A 21,013-nucleotide genomic window follows, 5' to 3' on the forward strand; every position below is an offset into this window, starting at 1 on the left:
CTTGATACACCCCCCCTCCCAAAACGCTCTCTTCTGGAGCAAGATCACCAAGGCAGCACAACCAGCTTCAAGCCAGGGGTCTTGGTCCCAAAGCAGCCTGGTCTCTCTCTGCTGCTGGATGTGCTGGTTGGGCTGGTGACCCAGCAAGCGAAACAGCACTAGTACCATAGAGTTGCCGGAGCAGAGCATCTGCCTCGATCTGCTCCATGGTCCTGCCAGCCCAACGCTGGAAACAGGAAGTAGAGGCTGTGCGTCACTCTAGCCTTGCCTTGGAGCTCTGTGGCCCCACATCAGTGCTGGGCTCAGGAGGGACAGACACCTGCTTCCTGCCCCTTGCAGCCCGGAGGAGGAATCCGGGGGCCGCTGGCAAGGGACGACTCGGAGGAGGCTCTCGCCAGCTGACCTAGAAGCTGCTAGTTCCTGCAAAAGCGGCTGCCCTCATTCACCCCACGCCAGCAGGGAGGCTAGCTTCCAGTTCTGTTTTATCACCCTGGGCTTCAGCATCAGATAGCTCAGGAGTCAACAAGACGATAAACCACTTCCTACCAAAACACACCGATTCCAAGCAGCTGACAAGGGGCCGGTGGGTCAGCCCAGCCTGCTGACAACCGAGGCCTCGTGGCCAGAGAAGCCACCTCCTTCCATGCCAGTGGGGGAAACCCAAACACAAATGCAACACAACTGCCAGGAACCCGCCTTCTCCTCACACACGCAGCAGGGACCAGGGACCGGCTGGGGTGCAGCTGGACGCCTGGCAAAGGGGTGCGCTTATTGATACTTTTGTGTTGCCTTTTGTCTGAAGACCCCAGGGGGTTAAGGTAAAAAAAATAAAATAACAGTAATAAAAACTCTAGTAAAAACATAAAATACCTCTTGACACAGGAAGTGAGCATGCCGTGACTGCTAGGCTGCACCAATCTCAGCTCTGGCTGGCAGAGCCCGTTTTCCTCTCACACGTTCCAGGCAACGATATATGAGAGTTGGGTGAAAATCCAGAGGGGAAAGAGAAGTTCAAAGAACTCACCGGCTTGTGGGGCACACAACACACAGTCAGTTGAAAGGAAGGGGCTGGATACAAATCAGTGTACAGATGCGGAGTCATGAACTAGGGAACTGAATGTGTGCGCAAACGCTCCTGGGTCTTCCTTGCTAACCAAGCCAAGAGGCACCTTTTTAAAGTGGCGATGCTCTTGACTGGGCAAGGGGAGAGCAACTGGCCCTAACCAGCCCCAGCACTGCATCTATCCAGGGGCTGTGGCTGGTGTCGTGTGTGTGTGTGTGTTTAAGATTGTCCCTTTGGGGACAGAGAGCCAACTTATGATTTAAGGTATATCTGTGTAAACCACTTTGGGAACTTGGGTTGAAAAGTGGCGTATAAATGTTTAGCATATTTGTATTCCTTTCCTCGTGGAAACTGGACTACGGGCTGGCTGTACTCAAAAGAAGGGGGTTTTGCCTGTGCTAGCTCAAAAATTTAACGGGACGGCACAATGCGGCTAGAAGACACTCCAATGAGAGGCATTGTGAAAAGGCTTACTGTGTTTATTTAGTGGGTTGCTCTCCCACGTTCCTGGCACACGTGGCACAAAGTGGTGAGCAAAGCCACAACACAACTGCAGCACCCTAAGAAAATATAAACAGAAACTAAAAATATAACATTAAAACGGTAACAAGAGCAGAAGAAACCCAAACGCATTAGCTGATCAACTTTAAAACAAACACATGTCCCATTTCCATTTGAAAAGGATGCTGCCAGGGATGAGGACCGTGTCTCCGATGCCCACCCAAGAGACCTTGCTGAAATACGGGCCCCAGAGAAGGGCCTCTGAAGCCCGTCTCCAGACTCGTCTGGGAGCTCCTGGCGGCAGTCTGCTCCCAGGCCGTGGAGGGCTCCGCTAGCCAGAAATGTTGTACAAACTTTCTGCATAAACTCCACGGCACAGAAATAGAACTTTCCTATGGCTGGAGGCAGATGCTGCGGAGGATGCAGACCCCTCTAAGCTGACCCAGGTTTGCAGAGAACCTCTCAGCTCTACACCAAGAGTTCCCACTAAAGGACAAACACACACAGAGACCCAGTTCGCACGACCCACCAAACTCTAGCTTGGAGGACGAAACAAGCTGTGGGCTTGCCCGCTGCCTCCCCCATCTTGCATGGGGCCCCCACAGGCTCCTTACCCAGCACTAACCATGGCTTGCGGTGAACAGCAAACCAGGGGAGAGCTCTGGCAGAATTCTCAGTCCCTCGCTGAACTACAGCTCCCAAGATCCGCTGGTGGAAGTCCAACAGGCACAAGACCGGCACACGTTCCACAGCCCTCTGTTCCTAACTCAGCAGAGCGGCTGAGAGTGGAAGCCACTGCCATATGGCGCCAGGATGCCACCACTTGCCACACTGGGGTATCTGCTTCCTTGCCAGGAAGGACTCTTTCCTTGCGCAAGACACTTCCCAGGTACGGCAGGTAAGCAGCAAAGGCTGGATTGCGGGGTGAGACCTGGTATCTGCGAGACCTTGCATAAATCCACTGAACCTAACCCTCCGAATGGGAGAAAAGGCTGTAAGTAGCAGAGAAGAAGACACATCTCCTACAAAACCCCTCCGGAAGTAGTTTAGCAAGGGTTAGGCAGAGTCAGCTCCAAACTGGATGAGACAGTGACAGCTCCAGAAATCACTGGCGGGGCGGGGCCTGCCTCCAAATCAGCAAAACTCAACCGAGGTCCTCCTCCGATGCTCAACATTCGCCTCCCTCTTTAGAGGGAAACTCCCTGCCCAAGGCTCTGGCCGCGGCATCCCCCGTCCCCTATTCTGCATGGTCAGACTTGGACTGCGTCACAGGGGATTCCTTGCCACATCACCCAGAATTCTCTAGAGGAAGCCTCCTAGATTCTGGCTCGCGTGCAGCTTCAATGTGATGCATTGTCAGTGGGGGAACTGGGGTCGGTGTGGGAGGAGGCTGCCTGCAGACGGAGAGGAAGCCAGACTTACAACTGCAGCCTCCCAGGGGCCCGACAAGCCATGCTCAGGGGCCCCCTTTCCCAGGGCCAGGCAGGCAGCAGCCAAACAGAAGGGTTATCCACAGGCATCTTGCTAGACCTTGCTCTGGCAAGCAGGAGACCAGCACCACACAGGTCTCCTCAGCAATCTGATTTGCACTGACATTTTTGAGTCAGGAAGCAGCCACCTGAGGGCGCAGTGGGGAAATGGCTTGCCTAGTGAGCAAGAGGTTGCTGGCTCGAATCCCCGCTGGTGTGTTCCCCAGACGATGGGAAACACCGATATTGGGCAGCAGCGATCGAGGAAGGTGCTGGAAGGCATCATCTCACACTGCGCGGGAGGAGGCCATGGGAAACCCCTCCTGGGTTCTACCAAAGACAACCACAGGGCTTTGTGGGCGCCAGGAGGAGTCAACACCGACTCGACGGCACACCTTTACTTTAAGAAGCAGCAGGAATCTGTCCTGGGCAGGTGGAGAGGACGCCCCCTTGACTTCTACCATCCCCATCTCCATCAGTGCTAATGACAAGAGACCCGCTTCTCCTCTGAGCCCTTTGCCTGGGTGCCGCAGGTGGGCTGGGTTAGGTTACAAGCTGTGCAGGCCTACCTGGTCAACCAGTTGCAGGGGAGCCACAGCAGGAGAGAGGGCATCCCCTGTGGGCTTCTCAGAGGCACCTGGTGGGCCACGGTGGGGAACAGGAGGCTGGGCAAGAGAGCTGGCCTTCTTGGGCCTTGATCCAGCAGCAGGGCTGCTCTGATGTGACTACGTTCTGCTCTAGAGGAGGCTCTGGACAGCCCCCCCCCCCGGTCTCCCTGACTTGCTCTGCTGGGGGAACAGACACAGGCTGGCCCCCTCCCTGGGAACTAGGCCCAGGTTTCCAAAGGCTCTGGGAAGAAGCACGGACGTGAAGCAGCTCCTCTTGGGTTCTCAGGACTGGGGATCGATGGAGAATGCCACCGGCTAAATTCGGGCTGGCGTTTGACAGGGTTTTTTCTTCTTTTAATAAGGTCAAGTGAATGGTGAAATAATAGTCAAGCATTTAACAGCTGTGGTTTTCTCAGAACAGGAACAAAAAGACAGAGCGAATTATGCTAATTGCAGAACCCACGTTCTTTTAGAAGCCGCCAGCCTCTCCTGAAGTGCGCTCTCTCTCTCTCTCTCTCTCTCTCTCTTCCACTTGTCTTTTTTTTAGATTGGCAACCCAGAAGCAGTGCTGCTTCTCTCTCTCAAGATCATCTTTGTACAGCACCCGGGTGGAGGTGCTTTATACATATTATTTATTTGTGAAGGACCAACAGGAGATGCCTTACGGAGTCTCGTAAGCAAACCACAGACTGACTGTAAGCACTTTTGGGGCAGGGACCTAAGACAGAGAACACATGCATTTAAAGCTTGGATATGGATGGGAAAGAGTTATAAGGGGACAAGCCAAAGGCCACACGGGAAAGGTGGGGTTTGAGGAGGGATCTGAAGGAAGTGAGAGAGGTGGCACCATGTGCATGTCTGCAGGGAACAGAACCTCCTTCTCCTCCTCACTACTGCTATTGAGCATCATGGGACACCTGATCATGTGGGGGCCTCTTCTCCTCAGTCAGCACCTTAAGAAATCCTGCCTCCTGGGCACTTGGGATCACTTTTTGTTTACACACATCCTGGCACCTAGAGCTGGGTGCCTCTGAGAACATACAGAGTTCCTTCCCCCACCAAGTACGATCATTTCCAACATGGGCCTAAAGGCACAAAGAAAGGGGGCCAGCTGAAAATCTGGAAGCAGTGAGTTCCACAGCCTGGGAGCTACCACCAAGCAGGCACTGCCCTGCACCCCCACCAACTGCACCTCGGATGGCAAAAGAATTCGGAGCCAAACCTCCCCCGAAGTCAGCGTGCAGGGGCAGCTTCAGATGGGCGATTTCTCTCTCTCATCTACTGAGCCAAAACGCAGCCCAGGCAAGACCTGCCAACAGGCTGCAGCCAGCTCTGTGGGCTGCCAGGGGAGCACAAACCTCCATGGCGTGTGCCACCGGTGGGCAACCCAGGCCTCAGCCCTGGGGCTGGGCTGGGCTGGGCTTTTCCAAGCATGCCCAAAGAACCCCACCAGCTTAATCCCAACCGGCCTCCGGGCTTCCCGGCTGGAACAGTCCCGTTCTTGTGGCAGGCTCCCGGGGGAAGAAGAGAGCCGAGCGGCCAACCAGAAGCCTCCTGTGCAGAGTCCTCCCTGGGGACCACCAGAGCACTCAGAGACATTCCCGGGAAGCCTCCTGCCCGCCCCCCCCCCCCGCTCACTCGGCTGAAAAGACGCCTTTGTTGCCGGCTGCTGTAGCAGACGTGATTTATTAGGACAGAAGATGGGCCCCTGAGCTGCCCGCGGCGTGCTGCACACCCTGGATATCTTCCGGGAAAGAAAGGGGGCTCCAGACTCCTGGCTGAGCTTAACCAGATCCTTAAAGGGGGCCAATGCAGAATTGCTCCCAGCCTGCTCCCACCCTGCAATACTGTTTGGAGGACAGTGGCAAGGAAAGAAATGCAGCGGGGGGGGGCCCTCCATCTCTCCACCCACCCACCCTCAGAGAAAAGTCAGGTTGGAACTATAAACTTTCAGGGGTCGGCCCAGCTGAATGAGACGTAATTAGAAACCATCTCTTCACTGGGCAAATCGGTGGCTCACAATCTGCAGGCTTTGAAGCAGACTAGTCAGCTGGTTGTGCTTTTCTCACAAGGCTGGGGTGGAGGGAACAGAAACCCTGCAAGAGACAGCCAGAACAACCCACTGAGAGCATCTGGAACAGCACCGACAGTGACAGTGCCCAACGTACCGTCGTCACAGGACTGCAGTGGATCTAGAACAAGGGGGTGGGGTGAAGGGATCCCCCCGCCTGAGCTCCTCTGAAGGAAGGCAGGATAAAGATGTAAGCTAGTGAACAGACGGAGACAGGAAGCCAGACAAGATGCAGCCACTCAACTTTCTTCCCCCAACGGCTGGAGAAAGGGATAACCCACGGTTGGGAAGAAAGCGGATTCCTATTTCAAACTCAGGCAGTGGGAACGAGCATTAGGGGACACAGCTGAGCCAGGCCAGCCGCTGTGTCCAGAAGACAGACCCCAAATCAATCTTCTGCGATCCAAAATAGAAGCGAGCTGCGCCCATTTTGGGAAGGGCAGTTGGGGGGGGGAGAGGCAGCACTACATTATGCATCTTTGAGAAAGACACTCAAAATAGGGAGCTAAGAATATGAACTTTCACTGGGCATTCAACCTGGCCACTTGGCATCAGGGGTTCTCTCCCTCGCTCCATCTCAGCCCTCTGCTCTGTCCTCTCGGCCCCTCCCATGAGGAGGATGCTCTCTCTGGAGAATGTGCACAGAGACATTCGCCCCCCTCCGCCTGTGCAGCCCAGAGGAAGAGACCTGCAATCCAGGTGAGGAAGGGAGACGGGCAGTGGCAAGGCTGGGGAGAGGATGCATGCACCCCAGCGCCCCAACGGGCAAGAAGGCTGTACTGGTGGCAAGATCCCAGCCAGCTCCCCTCCGCTGGCACGCAGGGCTGCCCTTTGAAGCAGAGGGCCTCCCTCCCAAAACTTACGCTTGGTTCCTTCTTGATCCATTGACTGTTCTTCTTCCATGAGCAGCGGGCTAGACGCAGAGCACGGGCCGGGTCCTAGAGGTTTCTTGACCTGACCAGGGAACACGTCCCCATCACCACCTCGCTGCTGATGCATTCAACACACTGCACTCTTTGCCTTCCATACCGGCAGCTGAAGCAGCTTATAGGAGGAAAAGGAAAATGGACCGTGACGACTGCAAGAGAGGCTCCACTGCTCCATCCGTCGGCTTTTCCAGTCCTCCCCTCGCGGTGCCGGGAACGCCTTCCCAGAACACCTAAAGTGGTGGCTTCTTTCTCTCGTCCCCCTTCAAGCCCATCCTCAGAACCACAGCCCCCATCATCCCCAATTACTGGCTGCAGGGGCTGATGGGGTTTGTAGTCCAATCACAGTGCTCAAAACCCACCTCTTGGTCCAAAAATGAGCAGCCCAAGCTCATGAAAGGGACCTTCATCCCTTTCTTACGCTCTCCATGCAGCCTCCCCCCACTTTCTCATTTGCAGCTGCAGCCTCCTAAGGGCAGGGACCTGCTGAAGGGGTCTTCCCCAAGGATTGCCCATGGTTCCTAAGCAGACAGGCCAAACGGAGAAAGGAATCTGCCAAGGTGGGACTTCTGGAAACTCCTGATGCCGGTGAGCCATTCTATGAGAGAACATCCTTGCCACATGAACGGGTTAATAAAGCAGTTGCCTCTAAATCACAAGGCGGATGAGTGCCAAAGACTTGAACCAACAGATCTGTGCAAGCGCATCATTTTTTCTGTTAAATGATGTGTGGAAAAGGGCTGTGGGAAAATTGTCCAGAAGTTAACCTCTTGAATTGCATCAAAGACGAGAGACTGTAAAAGAAATATGGAGGAAAACAACAGGGACCAGTTGCTTTGGCTTCATTTATTTATCTAGGGTGGGGGCACTCTTTGGTCCCCAAAGGAACTATTCCGACAGGACAGAAAAGGAGGAGGAACTGATTCACTGTAAGAAGGCTGGAGTGACCAGAGTTAAGAAGGTTGCCTGGTAGGTTGCTAAAGGAAATCATCACCATAGCTGAGCCACGCGCTTCCCACTCCGGCGAGGGCACATCCAGCCGCCCAATTACAAGAACCCATCAGACAAGACAGCGCAGCTCCGAACCCCCCAGGCTACTGGGATCCGGTAAAATAATCTCAAGGGTCAATTAATAATCATAATACATCCTCCAGCAACAGGAGCCATCCACTTAAAAGCCTGGCCACGACTCCCGGGAGAAAGCATCTAGAGAAAGTTGCTTCACTGCACAAGAGAGGCCAGGAACGGATGCCCCCGAAGGAGATCTATTATTCATGACTGTGCGCTGGGGTCTCTTCCTGTCTTGTGAATCCAATCCTTCCGGGTACCTGCTTCAGGGCCACCTCTCTCCTTGCCTTTGCAACCAAACTACCAGCCTCAAAGGCAGCTCAGGCTTATACTTTTGATGAATGAGAAACAAACATCAGGACACTGAGTCATAGCAAGGGGCTGCTAAAGGCTGGAGAGAGATACAGCAGAGCTATTCAGGCAGATCCATCCTGAAAAGAAACCCGTTCAGCTCTCCTCCCAAAGCTGCTTTTTGAGATTCCTGCAAGGCAAGTCCCTGTGGTGAGGCAAGGCAGTTGTTTGCTTTTTGTTTGGAGGTGTGTGTACGCGCGCACACACACAGAGTACACCTACAAGTCTATACAGAAACGCAGCGCTCTCATTCCCAGCTGCGGTAGTATTTCTGGCTATACTGGTTCCACCAAGACGTCTCCACCGCTTTTCAGGATCACTCGGGGCACAGCTGTGTCTCTGTTCCATCATTTCATCCCACTGGGTGTGATACTGACAAAAAAGATGTTGGGACATCATCTCAATTCTACACCACCACCACACGGATTGAGCCACCTAATGGCACAGCGGGGAAATGACTTGACTAGCAAGCCAGAGGTTGCCGGTCCGAATCCCCGCTGGTGTGTTCCCCACCTATATCAGGCAGCAACGACATAGGAAGATGCTGAAAGGCATCATCTCAACTGCACAGGAGATGGCCATGGTCAACCCCTCCTGTATTCTACCAAAGAAAACCACATTAAGAACATCAGAACAGCCCTGCTGGATCAGGCCCCAGGAAGCCCATCTAGTCCAGCTTCCTGTTTTACACAGTAGCCCACCAAGAAGCCACAGGCAGGAGTTGAGGGCAGGCCCTCTCTCCTGTTGTTACTCCCCTGAAACTGGTACTCAAAGGCATCTTGCCTATAGCCCTCTGACTAGTAGCCGTGGATAGACCTCTCCTCCATGAAGTGATCCAAACCCCTCTTCAAGCCATCCAGGTTGTTGGCTGTGGTCGCCAGGAGCTTAGTATACATGGTGCTTTACACAGAGTAATTTCTCAGGCCTCTGCCTCCAACGAGCTTACAAACTAAATTTTAACAGAAACAGAGAAGCAAGAAAAGGAGGACAAAGAGAGGCAGGAGCAGCAGGGGAAGAACGTGTGTTCAGTTGAGCTGCAGGGACTTCAGCCAAGTATCACCCATTGTAGCCAAGGATGATGGGAGTTGTAGTACAAGGGTGTCTGGAGACCCAGGATTAGGAACTCCTGATCTAAATGAAGTAGGGAGCTGGTTGGGTGGGTGGATTGTCCCCTTTGCTAAGCAGGGTTTGCATTTGGGTGGGCGACTACATGTGAACGCGGCGAGACGGCACCATAGCTCAGTGGCGGAGCCTCCGCGTGCCATGCAGAAGGTCCCTGGTTCAATCTGTGGCACCATCTCCAGCAGGCAGGGCTGGGAGAGACTCCCAAGTCTGAAACCTTGGAGAGCCGCTGCCAGTCAGTGTAGACAGTCCTGAGCGAGATGGACCGAGGGTCTGACTCGGTAGAAGGCAGCTCCCTCTGTTCTTTCCATCATCCCACCCTGCCGCTCAAGAACACCAAACTAGTGGCCCAGTGCGGAGCACACCCTGCAAGGACTCACAATCACAGCAAGAACAAAGCGGCTGCTTCCTTCCCTTTCCTCTAATCGGCACTGGCAGTTCCGAGTCCAGGACAGAGATAGCCAGCGTTCCAGAGCAGTTCACATCCTGGCGGGTCCGCGGCGGGTGCACAAGCCCGCCAGCCTGAAGAGTCCCTGCATGTGCGTTGATCACACCGGGCGGTTTGAGAGCAGCCCATTCACCCAGAGAGGGAGGGAGGGAGACAGACAGACAGACAGACAGGGGCGACTCGGCCCAACCTCACACCCCTGCAATCTGGCTGCAGGACACAGAAAATCTGTCAGGATGGTTTACCTTTGGAGGGCGGATTGAGCAGAGACAACAGTCTGGAATCTGTTGACTCATCCTGCCTGATCAGCACCTCCTCGCCGGGGCTTTGCCAGCACAGGACAAGGAAGGCAAGCCACACACACACACACACAGAGGATTCACCGAGTCAACCAGCCACAACAATGCAGGGGTGCTACCAGGCCTCCCCTCCACCACAAAGAGACGCCAGCCCTGGCAGTTTCCTGCCTCTTTGGTCTTAAACCCACGAGAACGAGGACGGGTGTAGCCCACGCCGCTTCTGCACCTGCAAGCCCCTCTCGCCTCACCTTGGGCCACCAAGCCCCTCGCTCAGTCTGGCACTGTGAGAATGAGCCCGGAAGAAGGGCCTGGGCCGCATCCGGCTCCATTCATCCCTCTGCCTTCCTGGCTTCCGGCAAACCCTCCCTCGGCCACTGCGTCTAGCCTGGCAACCCACGGCGCTGCTCATAGGCTTTGCAAACCAAGCCAGGGTCCACCATCTCTGGCTTTCAGGGCAAGCGTGAGCCAGAGCTAGTTGGCTTATGCTGCACCAGCAAATGGTGGTTAGCCAGAAACCAAGTCACGGGGGGTGCGCGCACCACGGCACACAAGCCTGAAGCTCCTGCCCGGCTGCTTCTTGCAGCACACGAATCAAACCCCTGCAGACATGTGACACGGCCTCATTCCAAGTCGGACCCTTGGCCCGCCTAGCTCAGGGCTGCCAACTCTGACTGGCAGCAGCTCTCCAAGGTGGCAGGCAGGGGTCTCTCCCTGGAGATGTGGCCAGGGATTCAACTCGGGGCCTCCTGCAGGCCAAGCCGGGGCTCGAACCCTGAGTCGCATCCCTGTCCCCGACACACCATGCGCAGCAGAGAGACTGGGGCCTTCTGCATACACAGCACGCCTGCCCTGAGAGACAGCTCCCTTCCCTAAAGGGCGGCCGGCAGGGAAGCCGCTCCTCTGTCAGCCTCGGCCCCTCTCCACCCAGGGTGCGCCAAGGGTGGGGATGGATCACACCGGCCGACCTTAAAAGGCTGCCGAAAGCATGACGGAGTTCATGGCCAGGAAGGGTGCCGGGCACTTGATATATGCGCCGTGAATGCTGAAAGCAGCACTGCGAGACTTTTATGGATGGCCACCGAAATGCTTTGCCCGCAGTTCCCAGGCCCGGTGAGCGGAAAGGCCTCGGAAGGAGGGCTGCTGTCCGTCCAGCCTCTCTCGCCCCCCCCCCAGCCATCGCCCTTGTGACTTGCTCCTTGCCCACTGCCTTGTGCCCACGACGCCTGCCTGATGAGCACTTTGTCCGGGCGTCGGGCCTCGGATGTTTCCCCACAAACACTGAATGCATGGGGGGCAGGGGGGCAGGCAGGGACCAGTTGAAACCATCGCGATAATTATAGCTGCGCACCCTGTTACTCTGGGGTGAAGCCGCTCTGCGATTAAGCTGGCGAGGCACCAGCGCCGGAGACACTGCCAGCCGAGGAGGGAAGGAGGGAGGGAAGGGGGGCGGGAGAGAGAGAGAGAGAGAGAGATGGACAACTTTGTATGCACCACAAGAGGAACCGCACACCCGGCGACTTGCCAGTTCTGCAGTTCTCCCTTGGCGAGCCGCAAAGAGACCGAGCGGCAGCCCTGCACTCCCCCGCCTGCTCCCAAGACCCAGCTTCCCCACGCACAGGCTCTTGGTGCTCAAGCTAGCCGCCCTGGCAAGCAGTCCACCTAAGCCACTAGTCCACATGTCTCTACGGGTTATCTGGGGCTGCAGGGATGGAGTGGAATACGCTGAAGAGGAATCTTAATGAACACTTGGCTTCCGTCCTGTCGGAAATTCCCAAGGGCTTGGGGGCTGAGGCGGGTTTTGTAGACATTAAGGGAGCCAGCGTGGTGTCCTGGCTAGAGTGCTGGACCAGGACTGGGGAGACCCGAGTTCAAATCCCCCTTCAGCCATGAGACTAGCTGGGTGACTCTGGGCCCGTCACTTCTCTCTCAGCCTCACCTACTTCACAGGGTTGTTGTGAAAGAGAAACCCAAGTGTGTAGTACACCGCTCTGGGCTCCTTGGAGGAAGAACAGGAGATAAATGTAAAAAATAATAATTAAAAAATAAAATTAAAAGAAGAGGGGAAATGCACACAACACAAATATTCACAGTAGTCGTACATAGGGACATAGGAAGCGGCCATATAAGGAGTCAGACCCTTGGTCCATCTCGCTCAGGATTGTCTTCCCAGACTGGCAGCGGCTTCTCCAAGGTTGCAGGCAGGAGTCTCTCTCAGGCCTATCTTGGAGATGCTGCCAGGGAGGGAACTGGGAACCTTCTTCTGCTCTTCCCAGAGCGGCCCCATGATCCCCGGAGGGGAACATCTTACAGTGCCCTCACAGAGGAGTAGTAAAGGGAGTACTTTGATGTAACTGGGCAGACCTTTCCAAGTGGCAGCTCCCTTCTATTCAGCGGGGGGGGGGGGTTAGCAAGTGCCCCCCTTCAGCCCACCTCCCTCCCAGCGGTCTCCCTTGTGTTTCTCTTTAGACTGCACCATGAGCCTTTTGGGGACAGGGAGGCCTTCTCTCATTTCCTGTGCTGTGTAAACTGCATTGACGACTTTATTGTGTGTCGAAAAGCAGTATATAAATATTTTCAACAACAACGCTGCCCCCACACGATCCTGGCCATTGACAACCAAGTCCACAGGTCTCCCGGTAAGGCTTTTGACAGAGCGGGAAGCAACAACCGTACAGCGCCCAACCAAGCGTGGCAAGCAAAACGCAACGGCACCAGTGGCCAAAACAGGAGTCCAGCAAGCCAAGAGCCTACGTTGCACAAGGTGATCACTGGGCAGAACTCACCGCCACGCAGCCCTTCGGCCAATGCTGCCACCGGACCCACCAAAATCAAGTCTGGCCCGTGAGAGCAAGGCTCCGCCTAAGTGAAACTGGACCTCCGTGCTGGGAAGGGTCATTTGCCCGAAATGCTCCGCAGCGCAAGAGTCACGGGTTCCTGGCATTGGGGCCCAGAGGAGCAGGGTCCCGACAGCCCCGGGGAGTCACATCCCTCCCCACAGCCAGGGCTTTTCAGGTCCTCTACATCAGACACTGCTTTCACCATTTAGCACTCGTTCACAAGGTCCAGAAACCTGTTTCTTCAAATGCCTGCTGGAGCCACAGCTGCTGCCAGTCTATCCTGGGCGAGAGGAACCCTTTGCCAGACTCGGGAGAAGGCAGGCTGGCCTGTCCATACGGAGCTCTTCACTGCAGGAGCAGAAACGCAGCGCCGGCCAGCCCCAGAGGGCCCAGCTGTTCCTCCTCCTTGCCGTGCCGCTGAGACGAATCCTGCAGAGACGGAAGCGTCTCTGGTGCACTGCAGACAACACACACCTTGGGCGGCTGCGAACGGCTCTCTGCTGGGCAGGCAGTCCCAATGGGGTCTGGGCTGCAATTCCAGGGCCTTGCTCTGCTGCTCGGAAACAGGCCAAATCCATCCAGAGAGAGAGAGAGCGAGAGAGAGAGAGAGAGCGGGCACAAGCAGGGCAGGCCAGGGAGCAGCTTCAGCTGTTTATAGCTCTCAGGAAGAGCCGCCTCATTAGCTCCCATTAACACCCTCGGCATGGGACCAGAACCGCCCCATCAGCCGCCTGGGAAAACACACCCATCCCAGGGCAGACGGGGGCTTCTCCACCACGCCAGGCAGACCAGGAGCAAGAAGGTGCTTCATGGACAGAGAGCGTGGGGAACACCAAAGTGGCTCCAGGGCGCGAGGCAGGGCGTGAGCCGCAGAGACGCTCCGCTGGCGGTGTGGGGTTCTTTGCGAGCAGCTGGGCCAGGACCCACCGGCTCCCCAGCTCACATCTCAGCTGGGCCAAGCATGCAGGAGGGAGGAGGCGGCCCCTTCTGTGCCTTGAGGCTACCCATTCATTTGCAAGACAGTGATCATGCGGCTTTGTTTATTTATTTGGTTGACTGATTGATATACCGCCCTTCCGATACGGCTCAGGGCGGTTCACAACATGGTAAAAACAAAACAATTCAAATCAAACTATTAAAACACAATAAGAGCAACAAAACCGCGAAAAGCCCTGAAAACGACCGGGCCGTTGGCAGAGCCCCTGCTTGGCAGGCAGAAGGACCCCGGCTCAATCCCTGGCAGCAGCACCATCTCCCGGCAGGGCTGGGAAAGACCCCTGAGCCTGAAACCCGGGAGAGCCGCGGCCAGGCCGGGTAGACAATACGGAGCGAGAGAGAGCAAGGCTCCGACTCGCCCAAAGGCAGCTGCTTCCATTGCAGTCCTGCAGCACTGCCGGGAGCCGGGAGACTCGACCAAGTGTCCTTGATGAACGGGACAATCCAGCCGAGGGCTGGCTGGCTGGCTGGCTGAATAACGGCAGATAAGACCCCTCTCCGACACCCGGCGCGGCCCCAAGCACAGCCCGCGGTGCTGTCCAAGCACACTTCAGCAGCAATCGCCGGCCTGCTGCCAGGGCAGCCTGCACGGGCCAGCAGCTCTGCTCTATCTCCGAGCCTGACACCCGCTCTCCACTCCCAAGGTTAACGGGTCCACAGGAGGCAGAGCAAGCTCAGCCCGGTCAACTTGTTTATGCAGCAGAGAGAGGAGAAAACACTCTCCCTTGCGAGGGGTGCCCCACTCCGCCCCACAGCCCCCACCTCGTCAGCTGGCTCACGGGAGCAGGTGACCTTCGCGGCCCTCCCAGGTCCACGCAAATGGCAGCAAAATGGGAGATATTCTGGCTGGAGTGGGGAGTCGGCAGGAGGCAGCACGGGCCAAGCAAGAGAGGAAGCACTGGGGGCTCCAGCATTCACACACACACATACCCACACCCCAAATAAATGGAGGCACTAGTCACTTGGGCAAGGTGAACCACGAGCCATACAGGGTCCCGACTCAGCTGTCTTGCTTTCTTTTTGTAAGCAACACAAAGGAAGCCTCTGCAGTATGCAGACCAAGCCTGCAGAAGCCTCAGAAAGCAAGACTCCAGCCCTACAGGCATATCTCAAATTCCTAGGTGCCAGCACCGATCTCTTAAGGTGCCCAGGCAACCATGAGCCCGGACCGCTTCTAAGACGCCGCCTCCATGCCTCATTGCTTCTCTCCCACAGGCTGCTGTGTTCCCCCCCCCCACCCCCCGCAGTCCCGGGCACCACTGGCTGCCCTCCTACTCTCCCCACCACCACCACGAAGGTCTTCCTCTTCGACTCCATCCCAAGCGTCTCCCTGGGTGGCTGCCAGGAAGGAGAAGCGTCAAGGCCCTGGGGGCACCTGCCAGGCTTCTCTAGGTGAGATTTCAGCTCCAGGCGCACATGCACACGAGACCCTCCAGGGCAGACAGAGAGGCCCCTTCCTTCTTGGCTGAGCCTGGCAGTGCTTGTGAGTGAAGAACTTCCGTGGGAAGAGGCAGGGGGTGGGCAGCTGGTTTCCAGGGGCCTCCCACCTCCCCACTTCGACCGGGATGGCTGGGGAACTCATGCACACTGCCGATCCTGGCTGCATACTCTGCTCATCGCAGGCAATTTTGGTCACCCTGCGTGAACTGAGAGTGTGTCCCAGGACATACCCAATGCTCTTCTGCACACTACTAGAGAAGATGGCACCGATGGGGGCGGTGTCTTTCAGGGAAGCTCGTGCTCCACTCCACACGGGCTACCAAGGAACCTGGTTCCCCAAAACTACGGCCACATTCCATGGGAAGGGCAGGGGCCACAGACAACGGGTGGTGGGGTGCCCAGCAGAACCCAACTGTGCTCTGAATCCAAAACAACATGACACAGAACAGGCTGCGATCGGGCCTGATCGATCCTCTGGCACAGGGGCTCCTTGCTTGGATTCTCCCACGTGTTTGGACTAGAACTCCCTCTGGCCGCTGAGGCTGGTGATGATGGGAGCTGTACAACAACCACCACCACCACCACAACGGGGACAGGGGCAAATTGGGGAGCCCCTGCCCAATAGCAACGAGAGAGCAGTGCAAATTCTCAGCCGAAAACAACTTGCCAGCCCTCCAGAAAGGCACCAGGCCGCTTCTGGCACCTCATGACGCGTGTTTTCTTCAAAGTCGCACCCCACAGACAGGAAGCCACAACCACTTCCGGAGCCAGAGGCCAAATGCTGAAACGAAAAGTAGCAGCCAGGTAGCCGGACACAAAAAGGCAACTTGGACTAATGAACAGGGCCAGGATTGTATAGCCACGCGCTAGCATTTTAGCCTCCCGTGCTGCACACGGATACATTTACACCAAAAGGCAGGGAAACCCGAGTTCTTAAACCAACCCACAAGCCTCGATGTGGAATCTAAAACTACTGGGGTCAAAAACAAGGGAGTCCAAGGCAGCTGACGGAGCGGGGCTCAAGACTGCCACCCGTGCGCTCCTTGGCTTTGGACAAGTCACACTTCCAGCCTCAGTTCCTCAACCGTAAAATGGGAGCTGTGGCCTACTCCACCGAGATGTTGAAGGAAAATGGGACAAGGATCGGACAGAGCACTCTGCAAATTAACGCACTCCATGGGATAAACAGTAGCAACAAGGACTTCCTTTTCATTTGCTTGCCAGTTTGCGATGCCAAGTTTTCCAAATGTATTCCTGCAGCTATGAAGGGCAGAGCACACTTTAAGAAGGAAGTCGGAGTGCTGGGAGTATCTGCCTTCTAACAAGTCTGCTTGAGAGTTCCTGGGGGTTGGAGAAGCCCCACACAAAGCTCATCCAGCTCTTAAAAGAAAGAAAGAAATGTCACAAGGTTCAAAACTTGCAAGCAGAAAGCGCCTACCCCGCCCCCCACCTGGTTTTCCACTATGGCAAGGAGGATCTGAGTGACGGCGTGTTTGCCGATTATTCAATGACACCAAAATAAACCCCAGGGCACCTCTGTCTTTCTGGCTGCACTGGAGTACGCCTGCCGCCCATAAAAATAGCTGAGGTATAAAAAGAACCATTAATAGCAAGACTGCCCAGACGTGCACATTAGACGGCTCCAACGCCTTGATTTAGATATTTGTATACGGGATTCCGAGGTCCGCTCCAACTTTGCCCGAACAACAGGCTTGCCATCCACAATTCCACATGGGAGCCTGGTACCTGGTGCGGAATACGGATTCCTGAGATCTGCAGCTTCCGTTTCATTTCTTTCCTTTTTCGTTTAAAAAAGCAACCTGGGTTTGGTCTTCAGAGTTGGAGAGATTGTAGCCGAAAGCATTCGTGCCCCAAATCTTTGCAATGCTTAAAAACAGGTTTCCTGGGCCCATAGTTCCTTGACCCATCTCTCAAGATGTATCCCTCTCCCATGACCTATACACAATTCTTGCCCTGGTTCATCTGTCCATATGCCTGGCTCCGGCCACGCTGCTCCTGGCAAAGGTCCCAAGGGCTGCAAAGATTAAGCTCAGAATAAAGCATAGGAAAATAAGGACATTGGTGGTGGTGGGGAACCCCATTACACACATTTTTAAAAGGCAAAAGCGATAAATATTTGCTGCTGCTGCTGCTGCTCAGAGCCAGCATAACCAATTCTAAATGCAGGAGTCTCCCAGCACGGAATCTGAATATCTACTGGCAAGTTGCTACAGATCTGAGAAAGAAGACAAGAAAACAATATCCTGTTCTCACTGGGTCTGCTCCACGGCCAGGAAAGGCCCCAAAAGAAGGGCAACATAAGCCAAACTTTAAAAACCAAAGAAAGAAAGAGTAAGACGGGTGGAGAAACCAGTTCTCAGGATAAGCGGCACACAAACCCAGGTAAACGTTGCCAATTGTGCTTGCTCCAAATGAATGGAGACACACTCCCCTGCTTCTCCGACGTCTCCCAGGAGAAGCCAGAAGGGGAGTGACGGGCGCAGGGCGAGGGAACGCCACGGGACGACGAGCAGCAACAACCGCCCTCCTCCCCACCGCCGCCTCGGTACTCACGAGCCCATTAATTCTCTTCCATAGCGCAGCCGTCATGGGGAAGCGTCTGCCGCCTCTCGCGGCCCCGCAGGTCTGGTCTGTTGTATTTCCTTGCGGGAGCCGAAAGGTTGGCTTCCCTGTGTACAGCAGAAGCACCGCCTCTTCCTCCCTCCCTCCCCACGAAAGTAGCCAGAGTGCGGCGCGGGGTGGGGGGGGAGGAAGGAAGAGGAGAGATTGGTTCACATTTTGGAGAAGGCTTCCTGCAGTCAGCCACTCCGATGCGCCGCGAGAAACCGGAGGAAGGCGCGAAGGTTGTGCATGGGAAAACTGAAACCCCTCACCAAGCTTTCCCTACGTGTGTGTGTGTGTGTGTGTGTGTGTGTGTGTGTGTGTGTGTGTACGTACACATATATACACACACACACACCCCAGCTCCCCCAGGAGAGAGAGAGGGGAGTGGGCTGGCCGGCTGCCAGAGACTTAACATACCTTGTCACAAATAATTGAGCGAGACGCAGCTGCAGCTGGGAAAGATCACGAGAGGGAGAGAGCTGATATCGCAGGGCTCGGGCAGGATGCAGAAGAAGTTTCGCAGGGCCAAGCGTGTCACAGCAGCATAACTGTATGAAGAATGGCAGAGGCTTGCTTTGCCAGGGCGGGGGGGGGACCAGGGAGAAGAGCAACAAGCAAGGGGGCACCCACGACTGTCTCTGAATGCAGGAAGAACTGCATCGAGTCACTGGGGCTGGAAGGAACTGAAGGTCCTATAGTCCATCCTCATCCACAACCACCCACTGGTTCTTTGGCTGGGTGAAAGCAAGTCAGTTGTTGTCAGTTATAAGATCCCAGCTGAGGAAAGGGCGTTTTTTACCAACCAACCTAAACAGCCGGCAGAGAGAACAATACGCGAGAAAGGAATCCTGCCTGTTTGGTTCTAGTTTAATTCCACAAGCTGCTGTGAAGTTCTGGGTGCTTGCTAACAACAGTCCTTCTCCAAGGCAGGGATGAGAGAGACGCCTGCCTGCAACCGTGCAGAAGCCGCTGCCAGTCTGGGTAGACAATCCTGAGCTAGATGGACCAAGGGCCTGACTCGGTATACGGCAGCGGCCTATGTCCCTAGGTCCTTCACACATCCGTGGAATTCCTCTAGTCCATGCTTTCTGTGCAGGGGACTGCACTTCCAACAAGGCAGTCCAAGCACTGGAGATCGGCTATAGCTGTTCCCAAGCAGCCCAGCTCTCTGGTCCTTTCCTTTAAAGGTGGGGTGGGGTGGGGCAAGAAAGGTGGCACCCACCGCACCAAGAACCCCCCACACTGCACCCTTCCTGCTGGTCCTCCTCAGCAGCCCAACAATAGGAAAGGTCTGAGGCTCAGCGACGGCTTGAAACAGAAGACCCAAGCAGGGCAGCTGTGGCCGCAGAGGGTGGTTTAAGGGCACATGGCACAAGCAGCCTGCTGAAGCTAGGGAGGTCTTAGTGTGGTCAGTGCCTGGATGGGAGACCGGTGTATTCCACCTCTGGCGATGGGGCTGTAGCTCAGTGCTAGGGCATCTCCTTTGCATGCAGGAGGTCTCAGGTTCAGTCCCGGGCAGCGTCTCCACGTGGGGCTTGGTACTCTGAAAAGCTGCTGCCAGCCAGTGCAGACAATTCTGAGCTAGGTGGACCCAATGGCCTGGCTCAGCAGAAGGCAGCTGCCGCCGACGTTCCTACGCGCTGGGGGTTGTGTACTGGCTGAGATTTGCAGGTTAGGCAGCCGTGTTTGCAGAGGGGCCCCCGTGCACAACACCCAGGGTCCGCAGGCCCCAGCTGCACGATCGGCACCCCAAAAGAGTCTCCCGGCACTGCAGAGGACTACGGCATTCCTTTTATTATTATCCGTGCTCATCATCCACAGCCCACACAAGCTGCTGCTCAAACAAATGTTAGTCTTTTATGGCATTGCCGGGATCGGCTGCCCCTCCGGAAGTGGTTCCCACGAATTATCATCACGGCAAAAGGGAGCGGAGGAGGGGCGCGTCTTGGGTGCTGAGGGGAGGACTGAAAATAAAGGCAAGAGACTCGGCCTCCCGAGTCCCAGAGAGCCCATCAGCTGGGAGACGAGGCGGGGAGCGAGGGTTCCAGGCCCTCGGAGGCAGCCCACTGCCAGATGCCTTGTGGCATTTGGCCGCAAGGACTTGGTGACTTCCAGCTTCATGTCCTGGAAACTTCTGCAGGTATTTCACACACACACACCTCTCTGGGCGCCCCTCTTCCTGCTGTTTCAGAGGCAGCCTCTCAGTACGGCTGGACAGGGAGTCAAGAGCACGGACGCCACCCAAAAGACAGCCTCCGGGAGGGTGGCTGCCCTTCGATGCTGGCACAGCGTCATCCGAGACCCAACTGGGTGCCCTCCTCCTCCTCCTCCTGCTCTGGGGCGTCCCCTCTGTTGAAAACCAGGCGATGGGCAACCTCTTGCAGAGGGCTCCGCCCTGCCGCTCTCTCCCTGCCCGCAGCAGAGGGCAAACCCGAGCCAAAGCGGGGCTGGGGTCACACACTGCTCCGGCCACACAGAGGCTCTCCTCCGAGGAAGGAAGAACAGACAGTCCTTTCTGAGCACTCCTCCTCAGGCCCCTCGGAGCAAGCAGACGCCCAGCCCCGCAGGAGGCGTGCCGGCACTGGGGGCCCAACTAAGCCCAGGCCGGGAGGGGCTGCAGCTCCTCGGTCCCTGCTTTCAGCAGGCAGGGGCTGGGAAGGAAGGGCCTGCCTGCTCCCGGAGGGACCAAGGGTCTCATGCAGCCGCTCACCCCTCCGGGGGCCCTGAATGGCTCGAGGGGGACAGGCGGTGGCCCAAACTCCGGGTAGCCAAAGCAGAACCAGCGCAGCAGAGCGGCTAAAGTGCTGGACCGGGGGGGGGGGAGGCAGGGCTGGTTCAGATTCAGCTTGGCCGTGGATGTGGCCGGGCACGCTCAGGCCCTCGTTCCTCTCCCCGGCTGGCCATGGTGATGTGCTCCCGCCCTGGCCGCACCCCTGGGGCCTCCCGAAATCCCAGCAGCCTGGCCAGCCGGCACCATTTGGCCCTTGCCCCACGGGCTGGTCGCAGGCAAAGGTGGCTCCCCGCTAGGTTGAATGCGCTGTGAGAACAACAAGAGGACATGGAGGGGCACGCGGGGATGCTCAACTGTGCTCTCTGGGCTGGGCTGGGTTGGGCTGGGAGAATGCGATAAAAAGGCAAGACATCAATAAGCCAGAGCAGCAGAAGTCGTTGCAAAGGCCTCCGGCAGCC

At 56.2% G+C, this 21,013-nt stretch overlaps 1 protein-coding gene across 10 annotated transcripts in view; it reads right to left on the reverse strand.

Annotated features, from left to right (window-relative positions):
• MARK2 (microtubule affinity regulating kinase 2) overlaps positions 1-21,013 on the reverse strand; it is an 88,831-nt gene that overhangs the window by 43,776 nt on the left and 24,042 nt on the right. The window contains exon 1 of one of the 10 annotated variants that reach the window (XM_053278199.1): positions 17,774-17,925. The exons of the other annotated variants lie outside the window; for them this stretch is intronic. Coding sequence (XP_053134174.1) covers positions 17,774-17,809 — 36 coding nt within the window. The 5' untranslated portion in view covers positions 17,810-17,925. Of the gene's footprint in view, positions 1-17,773; positions 17,926-21,013 lie in introns of those variants that run through there. 10 annotated transcript variants of the gene reach the window in all.

This window comes from Hemicordylus capensis, chromosome 14 (assembly GCF_027244095.1).
Source record: "Hemicordylus capensis ecotype Gifberg chromosome 14, rHemCap1.1.pri, whole genome shotgun sequence".
Taxonomy (NCBI): Eukaryota; Metazoa; Chordata; class Lepidosauria; order Squamata; family Cordylidae; genus Hemicordylus; species Hemicordylus capensis.